The following is a 19,084-nucleotide window of genomic DNA, read 5'->3' as shown; positions in this document are numbered from 1 at the left end:
GTGAGTCAGCTGAGACACACACACACACACACACACACACACACACACACACACACACACACACACACACACACACACACACACACACACACACACACACACACACACACACACACACACACACACACACACACACACATATTCTAATTTAAGACAGTACAGTTCATCTCTATGGAGCCATTGAAATGGATGTGAGATCTTTTCAGAATACTTGAGAATTATTGGAAACTTTTGCTTTAACTTTAACTTAATTTGTAGAAAATACAAAAGTGAAACTGCAGGAATAGAGAGGATATTTAAATATCACCCTGTTGTTATTTTAGTATAAATAAAGTCAATGTTGTTTCCAGTATTTCATCACACACATCAGTTTCTTAAAGGGACCCTGCTCGGCTCATTATCAGGTTCCTTTCCACCCATTGGTCAACCTCTCAGATGTCCCGCCCCTTAGCCTACGATGTGTTGGAGCGCTAGCCAATAGGAGCGCTTATGTTGACTTAAGACTCAAGGGGCAGAAGTGCAACACTACCCCATCTTCTGTGAAGTATAAGGAAATGCATTCATGTCATTTACATATGCACTGAACACGAGGCACTCATTGTGTGTGTGATTTAAACTCAAAAATACATTTCGAAAGCCAACTTTTTATCCAAACCTGTGACAGCTGTTCTTATTTCATCAGGGAAAATCTCACCTGTATTAACGTCTTACTGATGTCTGCATCACACCTGCTTTATTTAGTCTACACAACCACGCAGCGAAAGGCTCGAGATAAAAACGTGTACAGCTTTATTTCCATCAGATTTGGCAACATAATTAGTTTTTGCATTTCGTTATGATAAGTCCTCCTCAATGTGAGTCAGAGTCAGGTCATCTTTAGAGAGTCACCGTCTGGAAGCGTCCGTCCTCCAGGTCCTTGTAGGGAGGACAGGGTTCTGGTTCTGGTTCTTCAGGGGCATTAAGATCCTGGTCACTCAGATTTAATCAGATCCAGAATCATCTGGATGGTCCTCTCACCTGCACACACAGAAGAGCAGCTTACCTTTTCTGCATATGTATGCTCCAAAAAGCCCCATCATGTTCATATTCATGTTTTGTTAAGTGTGTTTTATACATCTTACTATATAACTATACATACATGCAAATACTCCACCCGTTAACATCAGGGACAGTTCATTTGGATAAAAATGAATAAAAATGTGAACGTTTTTTATTAGAAATGTTAGTGAAAAGCCTTCAATCTGTTTCCTTTCATCTAGAATGGATCCAAATACATTTTGTATTAATTATGTGTATTAAATCAATTTAACTACAACATAATACTTCATTGGCAGTATTCCATCGTTACATAAACGTGTCTAATGGAGGCTTTTACCATCAGAAAAGCCTTTTGTTAAATAATTAAAAATGATTGTTTATTTGAATTGTTTGCTGCTTAAAAGGCTCTTTAAGGGCACTTTTAAGTAGGAACATATGAAAAACAGCCATGAATAAATTGGTAAATTAATGAGAAATAAGTTTTAAATCAAGGAAAAAAATAATAATCTGAGACTAAAGGAATAAAAATCCCTGGAAAATTGTGGATTTTTTTCTTGTCAAGGAACCGAATTGCTTTAATTTGCAAGGTTGGATTTACTTCGTTAAACCACAGAATAAATATCTATTTTGATCAGAGAAAAGATCCCAGTTTCTTGTAAATTCAGGACTTTCATCTTAAAAATGCTGATATCTTCCCCTGAGTTTACCTTCGAGATTCATCCGGGGGTTCTCCAGCTTCTTCTCCAGCAGCGAGTCCATCAGCTTCCTCAGGTGTTTGAAGATCACACCGATCCGTACCGGAGCCTTTTAGGGTGGGAGGGGGGGGGGGGGGGGGGCGACAACACAGGTAAATAAAACCTGGAAGGAGTTTCATTTTTGTCGGCCTACAAAGTGAAACGCAGCTGACCTGGAAGTGGATCCATCCGTCCAGCGTGATGAGCCTCTCTCGGTGCTGGATGTCGATGTCGCCTCCGAACAGCAGCAGGGGGAAGGGGGGGATCAGAGTCGTGTCTCTCAGGTAGATCTTAGTGTATTTCACCTGAGGATCAACATTTCATAGCATCAATTAACTTCACCTGCCAACAGAGACACTAAACAGAGACATTAACCATCATGGGTCAAATAGAGCTCTCATTAAGAGCTTTTGAGAGTAGAACTGGTTTAGAAATCCCTAGTCGTTTGGTTCATTCAGTCTGTTATTAATCTAACTCCATACCTGTGCACACCACACTGAAGCTCCTACATTTATTCTGGCGTGCTTTCAGGTAAAAAAATACATTTTGCCACGTGATGTTTTGTCGTTGAAATCTTGAAATTACATGTTTTTCTTGTGAAAACAGGCGGGAAAATATTTAAGCGGGTGATTTTTTTTCTATATTTGTCAAGATTATCCAAATTATTTAAAGTGTCGGATGTTCCATGAAGTGTGTTACCGGGTAGATTACAGGAGTACTGCACAGGGTCGTTAACACACCCGTGTTCCCTACCTTCTCCTGGTACAGCAGCCAGCCGTGGGTCTGCAGGTTTCTGTTCACAGACGAGGGGTGGACCTGAGCTCTGCCCTGGGGGGTTTCCACGCTGCACACCGCCCGGTCCAGCACGTCCACGGAGGGGGTGACGAGCACGCGCGCCACGCTGTCGTACAGACCGGCCGCCAGCACGGCGTTCAGCACCGAGATCTGAGGCTTGGAGAGCGCCGGCGCCTGCAGCCTGCAGCGGGGGGCGCAGAACCCCACCTGCTCCATCATCCTCACCAGCTCCTGCTTCACTCCCTGCAGCAAGAGGGGGTGTCACACAGGCGCTCATTGTGCGTGTGTGTGTGTGTGTGTCAGCTGACTCTCACATATGAGAGGAAATGAAAACTGAAGATAAATTAAGACACAAAATAAAGCTTTACAATATAAAATATAAACACATGAAAAGCCTCTAGAGGGGAAATGACTCCCGATGAGTATTTATCATCTAATTTTAAATATAAAATCCTGAGCATTTCACCCCGTTTTGATTTTAAAAACACATAAGAACCTAGAAATATTCAATATACCACACACCTCACCTCAAATACACAGTTTATTTACATAGCATAGTGTGTGTTTATCATATTAGTCTGTACTGTAGATTTTATGCTAGAAATACCTGAGTACAATTTTCAATATGCAGGATTTTACCGTGTGTGTGTTTGTGTGTGTGTGTGTGTGTGTGTGTGTGTGTTACCTCTATGGTAATGAGAGCAGTCCTGTTGAGGAAGTGTTTCCTGCAGAACGACGTCTCTGCTCTCTGTCCGTCGCTCTGAGAGGTCTTCCAGCTGACAGAAACATGTTAGAAACACATGAATCAATAAAAATACAGGATGTAATATTTAGCCTACTGTTCATTATTTCATTTAACATTGGTTTATTTAATATTGTACCTACATATTCTCCTTATTCATGCAATTTATGTGCAAAATCAGGTCTTTTCCGCCATTTTTTTGTTTTATTGTACATATTTTTTTGGAGCGGCTGTAGCTCTTGTGCATACGACAACATACCAGACATAGACTCACCAGAGACTGATAACAAATGTAGATAAGCGCAAAATCAATCAGGAAGACCGTCTCTACATCCTGTCATTCTCATATTTCTATCTCACCCCTCCCGTCAGCAATTATGGGCGTTCATTCCCAACCCATCACCTTCGTCTCTGTTTGCACAAGCCAATCAGAACGCATCGTTAACCCTCTAAATCTGCTCTCTCCGCTCCTCCACGACCGGATCTCCATCAATCCCTTCATCCCTCCACCATCCCCAGGGGTTCTCCTATCATGCTCGGTTTCCCCCTCTCGAAATATCCGCTCAACGGGGTCTAATCTGCAAATAAATACACCAAGCATCTCAGAGAGCGCAGCTCCGTACCCGAGGTAGGCGTTGTAGATGGTCAGGTGATCCGAGTTGGACACGGCGAGCGCGGCTTTAGCGAGGTTAGCTTCCTCCTTCCTGTTCATCGGCGTGGAGAACGGAGACTTCTCAGAGATGGCGGCGGCGATGGTGGCCTGAAACACAAACAAACCCCCCCCTCTTCATTATTATAATAAAGTGCAGCCTCTCATCCATAGGTAATCAGATGAAGAGAGGGAGGGGCGTACGATGGGCTCCAGGCAGCCGAGGATGGCTCCGTAGATCAGCATCTTCCCGATCTTCACGTTGACGGGCAGCGAGGCCAGGTGGTGACCCAGCGGGGTGAGGAGGTGTGTGTCGGGGTGACACGCTCCGATCTTCCTCAGCAGGCTGACGGCGTTACACACCGACTGAGGCTGGGGGGGGTCCAGGGCCCGGCTCAGGAACTCCTCCGGGGAGCCGTACTGACATTTCTACCACAGAGGGGAGAGGGGACACATTTAAAGGGGACACCATCCTGAGTGTTAGTAAATACGTTTCGTGATTTTTTTGTGATCCAAAAGTGTCGGTGGTTGCATGAAGTGTGTTACCGGGCAGATTACAGCGGTGAAATTATATGTTGACTGAATAAGAAGTAGCAGTCAGTGGTAATAACAATATGAGCTAGGAACTAATATTCTTAGGGAAACCAGAGGGGCCGCAGAAAGTGGGTTTTAAATACCATAATATGCAGGCACAGCTCCTCCAGTGGGACCCTCAGAATCTCGGGAATGGAGTAGTCCATGAAGGAGTTGAACCTGAGACCCGGAGCAGAACTCCTCAGCTTTATTTTCATGTAGAAATCTTGAAGTTTTGTTGGTACATTATTGAGTTTGTCCTCACCTGAACTTGGGGTAGAGTCTGAAGCAGAAGCCGTTGCGGACGCGTCCTGCTCTGCCCTGCCTCTGGAGGGCGCTGGCCTTAGAGACAAACGTCTCCACCAGAGAGCTCATCTGACTGCTCTCGTGGTACCTGAACGCATCACAGAACATTAGAGTTACACTTGAAGGATGGACCATTTCTACTTACTGGAGTTTTCCCTTTCCTGAAGTGAGTTATAGAGGTGTTTCTGCAGGTAAATGCTTTGAAAAGCCTTAAATAAAGAGCTTTTTGAACATAAAAGTATGGAAATATGTCAATAATTACTAATATAACCTGAAAATGTCATTTTTACTGCAATTATTAGCCATGTTCTAGGACACAAAATTACCAAATATCTCAATTATAATAGATTTATGACTTTAGACTTTTCATTCATGTCCTTCTTCAGTTAACACTTACATCTTTACATTTAAAAATAGATCGTTTGTACCATAAAGCAGCATCTTTCTTTTTCTGGTATGAGCACCTACTTATTTTCCTTGGTCTTCCCGGTGTCGATGACGAACACGACGTCAGGAATCGTGACGCCTGTCTCCGCAATGTTCGTGGACAACACAATCTTAAGAGACACGAGAGATTATCAGGATATATCAGACATTCCTCACATTATGTTATCTGTACAGACTTTTAAAGGTCCTACATCACCTTCACTGATGTATAATCCTTTTGTACTGACTATATATGAATAGGTAGTACCTTTCTGACTCCAGCAGGGGGCACTGTGAACGCAGCCGCCTGGTCTTTGGAGGAGAGAGTGGAGTGCAGAGCGACGATCCTGAACCTGCAGACAAGGAAGTGTTCAGATACTTCAGTTAAAGCCCTAACATCACACTGTGAAATACTTTACATTTGCTAAAACATTCTGACTCATGCATTAAGTTCAAATCAGGATATTAATGGATGCATTTAGGATTAGAGTAGATCCGTGTGTGTGTGTGTGTGTGTGTGTGTGTGTCACCTGTTCTTGTCCCTGAACCTCTTGTCGGAGGTCAGCAGGTCGAACAGCTGCTGGATGTGAGCGAGACCGGGGAGGAACACCAGCACCGCTCCGTCCATCTCGGCAAACTGAGGAGATTTATCTGAAACACAGATATTTATCATAAAGGCTGCACAAACGCATGCTCCAACCATAGACATGCATGCATATCAGAGGATGATTTGTACCCAGATATGCGATGAGGTCCACCAGCAGGTCCATGTTGATCTTGTTGGGGTTCATGTACTGCAGCACCTGCCGGGTCCGGCTGCTGAAGTGATCCAGATCAGGACCCAAGTCCCAGCCGGACGAGGAGTCCCTCAATATGACCTCCTGGTGGCAGACAGGAACAGCTCACACACACACACACAGGTGACAGGTGACACACACACTCATGTGATGAAAGGAGACGCTACCTGGTGCTGAGACGTCTTCCCTCCTTTCTGAGAGAAGGAGATGCTCACTTCCTCCTCGTCCTCCAGGATCTTCTGGCAGTATTCAGAGTCTTTCTCCAGGAGGTAGCCGGTCTCCTCCACTATGTCCTCTAAGTGGGACACCTGGACACAAAACCAGGACGTTAAAAATGTGCTTTTTAGACTTTTCCAGCTTCTGAAAGCTAATAAATGATTCAACAAAATGTGTTTTTCCATATTTATTTATTTCTATAATTATAATAAATAAATGTATTTCATTTTATTTTAAATAATAATATTTAAGTATTAATAATTCTTTTATTTTAATTTGTATTTTTTATTATTTTATTAATTCATTGATTTAGTTTAAAACATGTTTAGATATTTATAATGTTGGCAGCTTTAGCCATCAACGGCCACAGAGTGATTGTGAGAGAGAGAAGCTGCCTCTGTTTTCTCTCATATGCACTTTAAAATATATAAAGGAATAATTCACTAAATTATAAAGTGGACCCCCCCGCCCCCCCCCCTCACCTCCACAGGGAAGGTCCTGCCCGGGATGCTGATGACGGGGCAGCGGTTGAAGTAGGAGGAGAACTTGTGGCAGTCGACCGTGGCGCTCATCAGGATCAGCTTCAGGTCCGAGCGCTTCATCACCACGTCCTTCAGGATGGTGAGCAGGAAGTCCGACTGCACACTGCGCTCGTGCACCTGGTGGGGGGGGCAGGGTAAAGCGTTTTTATTTGTACTTTATTTGTTGCTTTAATTTGAGAGTGTGTTCTTTTTGAAGTGCACCTCGTCCACGATGATGTGTGTGAGAGCGCTGAGGTGTGTGTCGTGCTGCAGCTTCCTCAGCAGGACCCCTGTGGTGCAGTACAGCAGCCGGGTCCACTCCCCAGACTGGTTCTCCATGCGGATCTGGTACCCACACAGCGACGACTGGAAACATAAACCAACATTAAAACAGATTCATCAGAGCCGTGCATCAAGTAGAAGAATATCTCCCGACCTTTGACCCGGGCCCGTCCTCGCAGCCCTGCTCCTCGCTGACCCGGCAGGCGAGGCTCATGGCGGAGATCCTGCGCGGCTGCGTCACCACGATACTGCAGGGCCGCGCCGCCGGGCCGCCAGTCAGCAGCTCCTCCAGCAGGAACTGCGGGATCTGAGTGCTCTTTCCGCTGCCCGTCTCCCCGGCCACCACCACCACCGGGTGGCGCTGCAGAGCCTCCAGGACGCGGTGCCGGTGCTGGAAGACGGGGAGCTGCTCTCGCTCCGCCTTCAAATAAAATCACATGGTTAGTTTACTTTCAGTTTTGTGCATCCTCACTATTTTATTTTTACTTTTCCAGATAATTTTTACTGCATTTTTGTATTTTTATCCCATGCATCTTTAGGATTTTAGCCTCTGTAGACCATTGACATGCACTAAAACCACTAACACACTACAGGAAGAGGAAAGCCCCAAAGAGACATCCTTACCTTGAGTCTTTGAGCCAGCGGAGACTTCCTCAGCTTCATCAGAAGCTCCCTCGCTGCCTCCAGAGCTCCCTCCTTCCTCCCTCTCTTTTCGCTCTTATCCTCCACCTCTCCTCCTCCTCCTCCTCCCTCCTCCATGTCCAGCCCTGCCAGGTTCTCCCAGGATTCTTCCGGCTCATCCTCCCCTGCCCCGCCTCCCTCCGGCGGGCCCTGAGATCCGGCCTCGGGCCCCTGGTTCTGGTTCTGCTGCTGCTTGAGGCGGGTCAGCAGGCGGGAGATGAACTGGTCTCGGGGTTTGTTGGCGGCGGTGCGAGTCTCCTCCTGTTTCTGCTGCTCGCTGTCCCTCCACTCCAGCCACACGTCCCTGTAGGTGGGGGGGAGGAGCTGGTGCACGGACTGGAGAAAAGGAGGGGAGAGTGGGTTAAAAGCAGCAGAGGAATGAGTCCTAAAACGGAATGAGTCGGCATTTTAGCACTTTCGAAGTCAAGGTTTTAAAAGTTTAATTTCTGTGATGGTGCATTCAGGGCCCACTACCGAAATCCGTCATCACAGCACCGCCGTATTACCTGTCCTTTGATCAGGGTGTAGAGAGCCAGGGTGGCGGCCAGGTGTTGAGCCTGCATGCTATCCTCCGTCAAAATGGTGGGACAGACTTCCAGAACGTCCTCCGTCCTCTGAACACGCACCCTGAGTGGACATCGGATAAATACAAGTGGATATTAGTAGATTTTTAATAAATGGAATCATACAATCATCCATCACACAGCATATCACTACTGCAGGATATTTTATTCTTCAATACACGGCACAAAATCATGAGTACTTTGCATTAGTACAGAAGATATTCTTTACTTTTCCAAGAATTAATCAATTAATGGATGAAATATCACCTTAAATCAACCCTTTTTTTGAGCAAATGTAGAAAATATTGAGGAATGGCGTTGCAATAACCACAGTAAAAGTAAAAGTATGTATAAAATGAATTGTACTGAATGGAAATTTAATCAGTGAAAACACTTTTTTGTATTGCTCTTTAAAGGATTTCAGTACAAAAATATACATGTTTAAATAGTTTTAGCCGTTGAGTAAAAAAAAGTAGAAATTCTCTTTGAAATTTAGTTTAGAATAACAAAAAAATGTAAAAATGAAAATAAAAAACTTAGGTAAAGTACAAACACCTTAAACCGTATGTATCAAAGTACTAATTAGAGCAGATTGACTAATTAAAATCCATCCCTTTGTTTCGTGAGAGCGGTAATTGAAGTGGAGATCCTTTAGACTTTTTCCCACACACACACACACACACACACACACACACACACACACACACACACACACACACACACACACACACACACACACACACACACACACACACACACACACACACACACACACACACACACACACACACACACACACACACACACACACACACACACACACACACACTTACTTGGACCTCCAGTATTTCCCAGCAGGCACCTTGTGGAAGGCGGGCGCCGGGCTCTTGGGGAGGTTCTTCCGGACCCAGTCGATCAGGAACTGTTTGGGGGATTTTCCCGTCCAGCTGCGAGCCGTGTAGTCGAAGTTACGGATGTCCTTCGGCTCGTTCTTCTTCACAGCCGGAGCTGGAAAACAAAAAGGGAAAGGTGGCGAAATCAGAGACTTTTTTTACCCCAAAGCCTCGTTTATTTTTCACTGTTTGCAACCAAACTTAGAAACAACAACAATAACCCAGGTATCAAACTGTGTGTACGGCTCAGTGTTGCACAGTGTTGCTGATCGTGTATTAATCAGTGTGAATCGTCCCTTTCTCAAATAAATCAACAACAACCTTTTATTATTTCTCCTCATTTCACAAACAAACGGTGATCATTCACAAACACTAAAAATATCCTGTACTTTATTACATCAGGCTCCAGAATTGTAGTTTGAACTATTTGACATCAGATTAGGCTCCACAAGAAGCGCTACATTCGTATATCCTTATTTAAATCCAACTCAAAAGGGCAGAAAAACTCAATGGATGTTTAAATTTGAGTTGCAAACCTTTCTCTTTAGGAGGGGCTTTCTCCTTTTCTTCAAACAAGCTGAAGCTGAGATCCTCGGTGACAGGAAGTGCCTTCTTCTCTTTCTGAGGTGCGTCCACCACCTTCAGAGCCGGGTTGAACATGGGGTGGGGCTCCAGCTGCTTCATCTCTACAACACAGGGAACAAATGTGTTGTGTACGAGTCATAGACATGTTTTAATATGTGCAGACAGGGAGAAAAGCTGCTCCAAAAACAAACAAACAAGGTGTTTCCACTTGTAATGAGCAAAAGGGAAAGTGAGCTTGGAGTTGTTGCACTAACACGGATATTTAGATGAATTATAATAAGCTATGAAATTTTATTTAGAGCTATTTTTCACCGTATTTAGTACATTTAGAGTTACAAAATGAGCCAGACTTTCAGCTTCCTGAAGTTAGTTGGTGATTTTTCCAAGTTTCATCTGAGATCCAACTCAAAATAAGACATAATTAAGATGCATGTTCTAAAACAAGACCCTATGCATTGCTACTTCTTAAGTAATGAGGTCTAATATCAAGTGTTCTGACCAGGTATGAGACAAATATACTTTGCAGGATTCCCAGTTCTTGCCGGACTCAGTCAGAGAAGCGCTCTGACCTTGCTGGATGATGCGGATCCGGTCCTGAGCCGACCTCTGACCCATCTTGTCTCCTTTGCTCTTGGCGGTGGCGGCCATGTCTCTGGCGTCGTACAGCTGCGCCGTGAGGAGCAGATAGCGGTCGTTCTGCAAGGCGAGGGATAAGCATGCATGGTGAGTACAACGTTTACTGCAGTATCACATCGTCATGCGACGCTGCAAGAGCCTGCATCCAGAGGGCAGTTAGCTTAGCTTAGCATAGAGACTACAGAGTGGAACACTAAATCATGGAGAAATATCAGGATTTGGTTTAAAATAAAACACCGTAAGTTGTAATTACCGGATCAAACTTCTCCTCTAGTTCAGGATTGCGTGTCTTCTTCCCTCCCTCCTCCTCCTCCTCCTCCTCTTCCTCACTGCTCTGCTCTGCATACCTTAAGATCCAGTCCTTCATGCAGGCCGCTTCATCTTTCTCCGAGGCCTGCAGAACACAACGTTAAGAGTCCAAGTGCACATCTGAGTAATCAACAACACACACACACACACACACACACACACACACACACACACACACACACACACACACACACACACACACACACACACACACACACACACACACACACACACACACACACACACACACACACACACACACACACACACACACACACACACACACACACACACCTTAGGGGTCTCTCTGGGTGCGTTGCTGGGGGCTTTGGGGCTCGGGGGGGCAGGTTTCTCCGGAGCAGGAGGCTGGAACTTGGGTCGGCTGCTCTTCTGACTCTCCTCCTGCATCTGCTGGGTGAAACCTTCCGGAAGCTCATCTGGAAAACGTACGGGACAACAGGATAAAAAACCATGCAGCTACTTTGCACGCTCTTTTAAATGTTTATAGTACGCTATGGTTTTATATGTTAGTGTTTACGGTTTAATATTACACAGTTATATTTCTGATGATCAGAATTAATGTAGAAAATCAAGAACTTTACTTTAGAAATGTAAAATTTCCACATGAAATTAAGTACAATTCCTCACAAAGTACTATTTACTTTACTTGAGTATTTTCATAGTACTTCATACTCCACTACAGAGAGATATTGCACTTTTTACACCAGTTTTCCAGCTGTTTTCTACAAAGGAAAACACATGATGATCTATTTCTCTGGTACCATCTTTGAGGTTCAGACAGAGCCAGTCGAGAGCAGAGTGCAGATCTCCTCCGTACAGAACGCTGCTCTTCATCGCCTCCTCGACGTGTTCCCTCTTGAAGCCGAACTTCTGCAGAGCCGTGTACAGGTCCTGCAAACACAAACAAAACAACATGAACACAACATGTTAAATACGTGGTAATAACCGTGTCAGAGTCAGACGGATGGTTTTATTTACCAGTAACTTCTTGTTGGTGAGTCTCCCCGACACCGGCCCTTTGTCCCCGTTCTCCTCCCTGAAGTCATTGATCAGTTTGATGATCTTCTTCTCCAGGTCCGGTTGGATAACTACCTGTGATACAGAGTCAAATTCAGTTTATTGAACATTTTGAGGGTTTTTCGGTGTAAAAACAGACTGGATCTGCAGCTGGACTCGAACAGCTTCCAGTGATAAAAAAAGCTTCCTTTAGAAATGCTGTGTAATTAATTTACTATAAGTAGTCAGGTAGTCCGCTAACAAGGCTTTTTTTGGGTCTTTCAAATGCTACAAAATATGGAAAATACCATACATTTTTTTCAAATGTATTTTAAAAGCATATCTTCTGGGTGCATTTTTGGAGACTGTGCTTTTTAGAACCATTTGTTGTACTTAAATCATGCTGTGTGACATTATATTGTTATTGTTGTTTGTGCTCCAAACCATGTGATATATTCCTCAGCCTCATAAATAAATGAAAATATGTTAAAATGCCCTAAAACCAGCGCATATATCTGTGGCTTTGTAGCTCCTTTGCACTACAGAACAATAATGTTTAAAGCTTGATTATAATTTGGACTGTTTGAAAGCAAAGCTGTCATTATTTTATATTTCTGTGTTAATTGCATAATATACATGAGAAAAGAAAACCTCCACGGTCACGTGTAGAATATTAGCAGGTTATAAGCATGTTAACGAGCTGCAACGTGAGCTTGACATACAGAGACACGGAACAAAATAAACCTGACTTACTTTAAGGATGGATTTGTCAGCGACTCCACCTGTGTCCACCTGGGCCGTGTTAGCAAGACTGTAGGTCTTTGGAGCTGCACGAAACAACAAGCAGACATTGGGTGTCAGACAAAAACAATGCATGTTAATCCTGACCTGGAACATCTGCCCTGTATTGACTAGTGTTGAGCTTGACTCATGCAGTATTAATATGAGCATAGAACATACGCTATAATAACAACAGCATAATCAAGTCACAGAATACAGGGGTTACCACAACAGAATGGACATCTTTAAGCTCCATAACAGCCTGAAAAAGGATCATATCATCAGCACCTTTTCAGCTTTCAATACTCCTCAAATGCTTGACCAAACCCAGGTAGAATCACCTTTTGATTTGTTCTCTTTGACAGCTACATGTTGTGTTATCTCCAGATCTGTGGCTACATGCATTTTTTAGGGGTGATGTTTGACAGAGATGTGCTATCTTTGCACCTGTACTGTGTAGTGGTGTTTTGTGTAAAGCTCCTCAGGGTTTGACAGGCACTTTGGATATAAACATGCATTGTTATTAGGCTGTATATTTATAATGATTAGATTATTAACATGCACTTTGCGTCACAACAGACTCCTTATCAGCTCTATAGCAGCCTGTTTATATGTATTTATGGAATATATCACCTTTTGATTTGTTCTCTTTGGCCGGTTTCGCAGGTTTGTTGCTGGCTCCCTGTTTCTTCGGTTCCTCCGCCACGCTGTTCCCGGCCGCAGCGGCATCACTCCTGCCGGCTGAGGCTGCTGCTGCCGGGGCTAAAGGAGCAGCTGCTCCCGCTGCTGATTTCTTCTTCTTTCCACCCATCTGATCAGCAAAACACTGCCTGTCTGGTGCTCCTCTATTCGGCTACGAGTCGCCAAGTCATCCACAACGAGCTGAAATGTTGTGGTTACTAATAAAATGGAAAGAAAGGAGGATGAAGCTACTGAGAAAATTTCGCCGTGTTCATGTCGGGGGACTTTTTTGGACAACCCGGCTACCGTACCGGAAGTTATATTTCGTTCGTTTTTTGTTTTTGTTTAATTGAATTATTAATTATCAAATAAATCTGAAAATGTCACCTCGTGTCTGTCCTTGAGAATATAAATGAGAGACATATATAAAAAACATGAAGCAATACAATAGCGAGTTATGTAGTAAAATATCATTATAGTACAATATGAACTATTTTACTTTACCTTTCCTTTGTATTTTATATTAATTTATTTGCTGTTTTTTTAATCTCTAATGGAGTAACTGCTATATAAAATCCATATAGTAGTTTTAACGATATAAATATAATCACACAATAATTTGAATAATGATTCAGACAGCGTCAGGGTTCAGAGTATCTAATTTCCCACACGTTTGAACGCGGCAAGCAAGGTCTAAGCCGCCAACCAATCAGAACGCTTCTCGAAGCCCAGTTAGCTTTCTACGGTTAGCATAACATAACCGAGCAAAACATGACATAATGCGTTAAGAAATGAGCAGTAAAAACATCAAATAACTGGATATTTTCTTCTGTTGTCAGGTACGTAGTGATTTAATATCAATACTACGCAGCTGTTTATTGAACTGACAGGTTACGAGGTCATCTATATTATCGGTTAATGCAGTTTAGTTGTCGTTTTACTAGTTAGCTTAGCTTCGTAATGTAAAACAAACCACAATGCTAACTAGCTCCTCCTGTTAGCATTAGCATGAGGTTAAAATAGGTGACATTTAGTGAGTTTTTGCTCTTAAACGAAGCAAAAGTCACTTTTAATTACTTTAATTTGAAGTCTACTGTAGACAATTATTTAATGTATATAATATACTGTTTATAAGTTCAGCAGATTGTATATTAGAGAATATTGTAGTTTATTCTGTATATTTTATAATGTTCCGATACTTCTTAATGTGTTTTTTACTGAGAATTTAGATATTGTTTCTTACATTTTTATTTTTGTATGTTTATCCTTATTTTATTTGGATTTTATTTTATTTTGTAGGTATTTGTTTAAGTTATTGTGCATTGACTGTCAACCATTTTCTATCTATCTTTCTAAATTGAAAGAGATTGACTTTATGTAAGTTTCTATAGTTAGCAATACTTTTACTATCAGTTTCAGTTCATGGTTTGTGCTTTGTCACAGCTTACTTCTGGACTCTGACTTTGGACTTGAAGGAAAAGAACAGGTGGAGGAAGAACTCAGAATATATTCTTGGGTAAAAGGAGAAGTACAAATACTCAGTCATAAGTAGAAGTCATGGATTGAATCCAGGTGTACGTTACCTGCAATAGTAAGGTGTGGTGGTTTCACAGGAGCTGTGTGCAGTGTTCATGTTAACATCCAGGGGAGTAGAGTCTGTTCACCATGGCCCTCGCTGAGGAGACACCCGAGAAGTAAGATACTATAGTTTGTTTTATAGTTTACACATTTCTTGTGTCTCTCAACATTAAATCAGTGTCTAAAGCTACGGTGTATGTGCACGCAGACACTGCTGGGTGTGTTTTGCCACAGAGAGAGATGACCTGGCTGCGGAGTGGGTGAGCCCCTGCCGCTGTAAAGGCTGCACTAAATGGATCCACCAGGCCTGTCTGCAGCGCTGGCTGGACGAGAAGCAGAAGGGGAACAGCGGGGGGGCGGTCAGCTGTCCGCAGTGTGGCACCGAGTATCACATCACCTTCCCCAAGATGGGTACGTCAACGTTTCTTAATTTTAAGTTTGTGTCTCTCCTCAGAACTGTTCTTGAACCTGTCAGTGTGTGTGTGTGTGTGTGTGTGTGTGTGTGTGTGTGTGTGTGTGTGTGTGTGTGTGTGTGTGTGTGTGTGTGTGTGTGTGTGTGTCTCAGAACTATTCTTGAACCTGTTAGTGTGTGTGTGGGTGTGTGGTGTGTGTGTGTCTCTCCCCAGAACTCTCCTTGACCCTGTTAGCGTGTGTGTGTGTGTGTGTGTGTGTTTGTGTCTCTCCTCAGAACTGTTCTTGACCCTGTTAGTGTGTGTGTTTGTTGTTGTTTTGTCTCCTCAGGCCCGCTGGTGTACTTCCTGCAGCAGGTGGACCGGGCTCTGACTCGGGTCAGCCCCTTCGCTGCCGTCGGAGTCGTGGTCGGCACCGTGTACTGGTCCGCCGTCACGTACGGAGCCGTGACCGTCATGCAGGTACTAAGAATATAAAATACAGAACCAGTATGGAGAGAGATGGGTGTCGATCACAGATCAACACTCAATACCGAGACAGTCCACCTCCATAAAGCAGAGAGTTTAAGTGTGTTTTCATCTATTTGAATGTGTGTGTTGTGTGTTCAGGTGGTGGGTCATAAGAAGGGTCTCCATGTGATGGAGCGGGCCGACCCCCTCTTCCTGCTGATGGGTCTGCCCACCATCCCAGTGCTGCTGGTTCTGGGGAAGATGATCCGCTGGGAGGACTACCTGGTGAGGCTGTGGCAGAAACACTCCCACAGGGGGAAGCTCACACCAGGTACACACACACACACACACACACACACACACACACACACACACACACACACTCACACATGCACACACTTACACTTATTTATTTATGTTCTGTTTGGTTAGCAACTTTCATTTATTTATTTCCATATTTATTACATCATACATTTTATTCTGTATTTATGTAATTATTGATTTTAATAATTGATAATTAGCTCATTTTCTGTGCTCCACACGTGGTTTATTTCTTTTAAATGCTACCATACTAACGAAACAGCCTGCATTATATCATTTATTTATCTGTATTTAATAGAAAATATTTCCCCCTATAGGTCGTTACCTTCCCAGAGTCCCGGCTGACGGCCTCGGAGCCGGAGATCACCTCTCTGTCTCTCGGACTCTGTGTGGAGCACTCGTTTTCCCCACCATCGCCTCTCTGGTGGGGCGGATGCTGTTCAGACAGATGCCCTCCAACCTGCAGCGCACCGTGCTGGTGAATAAAACCTTTAATGTTATTTATAAATGATCATATTTTAATGCAGACTTTTACTTTTAGTTCTTATCTGTTATTTAAATATCTATTTAACTTTATATGTTTAAAAAGATCCTTAATTCTATTTTATTTATTCATTTTATGATTCTATAAACGTCTTTAATCTATTTTATTTTATGGGTTTTTATAAAAAGTTTCATTTCATATATTTATTTTGCATTTTTACTTTAAATTATGTTTGTATAATTATTTTAATTCATTTATTTTTCATAGCTCCTTCTTATGTCTAATTATTTCTAGACATTTTATTTTATTTAGCTTTTATTTTATTTCACTTCCAAACGGAGCAACTAAATAAATATAAAAGTAAATTAAATATTCAGATTCAGATTCCTGTTTTAAATCCCAACTGAAAGCCACCTCATTTTCGTCATAGACCCCCTTGTTGTTTTTTAAAGGTGTCTCACTGACTCCCCTCTCCACCTGCAGGGCGGCATCGCCTTCGTTCTGATCAAAGGAGTTCTGAAGGTGTATTTCAAACAGCAGCAGTGCATCAATCAGGCCAGCAGACACATCCTGGACTACCCAGAGGGGAGCGCTGAGGGACAGAGCGACGGCGCCGAGGACGAGGACACGGAGGACAGCGGCAACGAGTAGTTTTAATAAAGAGGAGAGAGAGGGAAAACTGTGATGTGATTTACTTTAAAACACAAGGCAGAGGTGAGTCTCAGTGAGAAGGAAGCTTCATCTGCCCCGTGGACGTTTAAAGGGGCCCTATTCTGCTTTTCTTTTGGTGTCCCTTTCCTGCAGTGTGTTTCTGTAGTCTGCAAAGGCTAAAATCCCCCCTATGGAACACTCGTGCTCCAACACGTTGTTGTGATAGGCTAAGGGGGCGGGACATCTAATCAGCTAACCAATCAGAGCAAACTGGGCTCTGGTTTCACACACAGACAGTATGAGAAAAAGTATGAGAGCTATTTGAACATTAAAGCATGGAGACATGTCCCCGGAGAGACACTACACACTGAACATGAGGAGAACAGGGCCCCTTTAATATTTCTCCTCCAACATCTGCCTTATTCTCACCCGTAGAAAAACATATGTGAACATATCAGAGCTCCTCTCATCCTTAAAATCTAGTCTCAATGACAACAGATACTTGAAGATATTTATGAAATATAATTTGGTGCCTTTTCTTTTTATAAAGTGCCCGATTTATTGGAGCTTCAACACAGACTAATGATTAGGAAAGGGAGGATTTAAATTGTGAAAGCATGAAAGGAATCATTGTTTTTATCATCAAATGTAGAAATAAATCATCGTATCCACAATAAATTCCTCCCAAAGTCCAACTGAAACTAGCGTAGTGTGTCTCTGGAAGTCTAAATGTGTGTTTGCACCTCAGAATTTTGAGTATTTGGTCATTCAAACAATGAAATAGTTGACAGGAGACAGCTGGGTATTCAGATTTACTGCACTTGTGTTTTAGGTATCTTCAGTGCATGTAAGTTAAGAAGCCTTAACACACGTCCTCCTTTAATGTGCCTTATTTGAAGCACTTTTTTCAAAATAGAACAAGCTTATTTTCTGTAAAGCACTGTTCTGAAACGTGACGGTTACTCATTTTTTACCTCCGTTATGATACCTGCTTGGTTTTGATCATCTTTGGGTCGTTTCTCTGTATTTATTGCATTCATTTTTGATCTACTGGATAAAAAATTGCCCCTAATTGTTTTCCTTCAAACTCCTTTTATAAGGATATTTAAATTCTTGCTTTGGTTCTACATTTTCTGACTTGCAGCACCTGTTTGATAAAAGGATGCTGCAGTGTTCTGTGATTGTGTCTCCTTAGTTTTAAGACCTGCTGATGTGTCGGATGCTAATGTGAAACGCTCCCCAACAGGAGACTGAAAGTAATCCAAACATCTCACAGTTTATTCTTCCTGAGTCGATTGTGGTTGTTTGCACTTCCTCTGGTGGCACATAATATATCTATTTTTGGAGTAAAAAGAAAAGGGTGAGATTTATTGTTGATTTGAAGCTCTTTCTGCTCTTGCCAAATGAACATGCTCTGGGACTTTAATTGCAAGTGTGTGTTAACATGAGCTCTTATTTTATGTTTTGGTGACAAATGTGTTTAATAAAGGTCTTTATAAACCAAGTGTCTTTTTATATTATGCCTCACAACTACAAATTAAATAAGTAATGCAGAGTATAAGTACACATTCCTCATTTACTACCAAACGTTTATGATTTTGCTTCCATTTAAGGTGATAAATGTACATTTTTTTGTATGTAATTTTTCACATGTTGTCAACAGATGTATGAGTAGCACTTTTGTCCCTGCATGCATCCACACATACCACATAGAAATGTGAAATATAAATCCAGACGTTTTTAATAACGTATTTGATATTGTTATATTGGTATTGATGCATGTATGTGTCCATCATTGTAATATTAGAGCTGGTAAAGCAGGGGTTTATTTGTATGTGTTATTTATATTGCTAGGAAGCCCTTTAGTGTTACAAAAAGCTAAATAAATATAAAGATTGTGAAGCAACGTAATATCAAGGTCCCGCCCACTCTGATCACTGATTGGTTGTCGCGGTTTCCTCTCAGC

General features: G+C 42.6%; 2 protein-coding genes across 5 annotated transcripts; one reads left to right on the top strand and one right to left on the bottom strand.

Moving 5' to 3' along the window:
• Positions 1-766: 766 nt before the first annotated feature.
• On the bottom strand, positions 767-13,508 carry dhx29 (DEAH (Asp-Glu-Ala-His) box polypeptide 29). The gene is made up of 28 exons (XM_063889830.1): positions 13,177-13,508; positions 12,517-12,590; positions 11,746-11,859; positions 11,529-11,658; positions 11,041-11,183; positions 10,691-10,831; positions 10,371-10,497; positions 9,753-9,902; positions 9,157-9,331; positions 8,267-8,387; positions 7,704-8,096; positions 7,234-7,500; positions 7,020-7,163; positions 6,759-6,935; positions 6,228-6,368; positions 6,000-6,144; positions 5,794-5,914; positions 5,532-5,616; positions 5,306-5,394; positions 4,797-4,925; positions 4,636-4,711; positions 4,163-4,387; positions 3,933-4,069; positions 3,253-3,343; positions 2,526-2,810; positions 1,946-2,077; positions 1,746-1,842; positions 767-1,017 (listed from the first exon to the last, which is right to left on the bottom strand). The coding sequence occupies exons 1-28, from the start codon at positions 13,352-13,354 to the stop codon at positions 971-973; spliced, it is 4,134 nt and encodes a 1,377-aa protein (XP_063745900.1). The 5' UTR covers positions 13,355-13,508; the 3' UTR covers positions 767-970.
• A 415-nt stretch (positions 13,509-13,923) lies between these two features.
• On the top strand, positions 13,924-18,622 carry marchf5l (membrane-associated ring finger (C3HC4) 5, like). Of its 4 annotated transcripts, none has more exons than XM_063889972.1 (8): positions 13,924-14,063; positions 14,668-14,740; positions 14,838-14,918; positions 15,011-15,213; positions 15,544-15,674; positions 15,822-15,993; positions 16,301-16,461; positions 16,951-18,622. In XM_063889972.1, the coding sequence occupies exons 3-8, from the start codon at positions 14,890-14,892 to the stop codon at positions 17,116-17,118; spliced, it is 864 nt and encodes a 287-aa protein (XP_063746042.1). In that variant the 5' UTR covers positions 13,924-14,063; positions 14,668-14,740; positions 14,838-14,889; the 3' UTR covers positions 17,119-18,622. The 4 variants fall into 4 exon arrangements, with proteins under 4 accessions (XP_063746042.1, XP_063746045.1, XP_063746043.1 ...); XM_063889975.1 differs by having other exon boundaries at positions 16,920-18,622; XM_063889973.1 differs by having other exon boundaries at positions 13,931-14,063; positions 14,841-14,918.
• Positions 18,623-19,084: the final 462 nt, after the last annotated feature.

Source organism: Eleginops maclovinus, chromosome 8 (assembly GCF_036324505.1).
Source record: "Eleginops maclovinus isolate JMC-PN-2008 ecotype Puerto Natales chromosome 8, JC_Emac_rtc_rv5, whole genome shotgun sequence".
Taxonomy (NCBI): Eukaryota; Metazoa; Chordata; class Actinopteri; order Perciformes; family Eleginopidae; genus Eleginops; species Eleginops maclovinus.
Note: the sequence above shows the minus strand (reverse complement) of the source record. Positions and strands in the feature narration are given on the sequence as shown.

What these genes read in the sequence shown, in the direction of transcription:
- dhx29 (XM_063889830.1), bottom strand. Translation starts at nt 13,354, where the DNA reads ATGGGTGGAAAGAAGAAGAAATCAGCAGCGGGAGCAGCTGCTCCTTTA. An exon ending in CAAAGAGAACAAATCAAAAG is followed by an intron (nt 12,591 to 13,176) that starts GTGATATATTCC and finishes TGTTTCGTGCAG; the next exon opens with CTCCAAAGACCTACAGTCTT. An exon ending in GGGAAGACCAAGGAAAATAA is followed by an intron (nt 4,926 to 5,305) that starts GTAGGTGCTCAT and finishes TGATGCGTTCAG; the next exon opens with GTACCACGAGAGCAGTCAGA.
- marchf5l (XM_063889972.1), top strand. Translation starts at nt 14,890, where the DNA reads ATGGCCCTCGCTGAGGAGACACCCGAGAA. An exon ending in CATCACCTTCCCCAAGATGG is followed by an intron (nt 15,214 to 15,543) that starts GTACGTCAACGT and finishes TTGTCTCCTCAG; the next exon opens with GCCCGCTGGTGTACTTCCTG. An exon ending in GAGCCGTGACCGTCATGCAG is followed by an intron (nt 15,675 to 15,821) that starts GTACTAAGAATA and finishes TTGTGTGTTCAG; the next exon opens with GTGGTGGGTCATAAGAAGGG.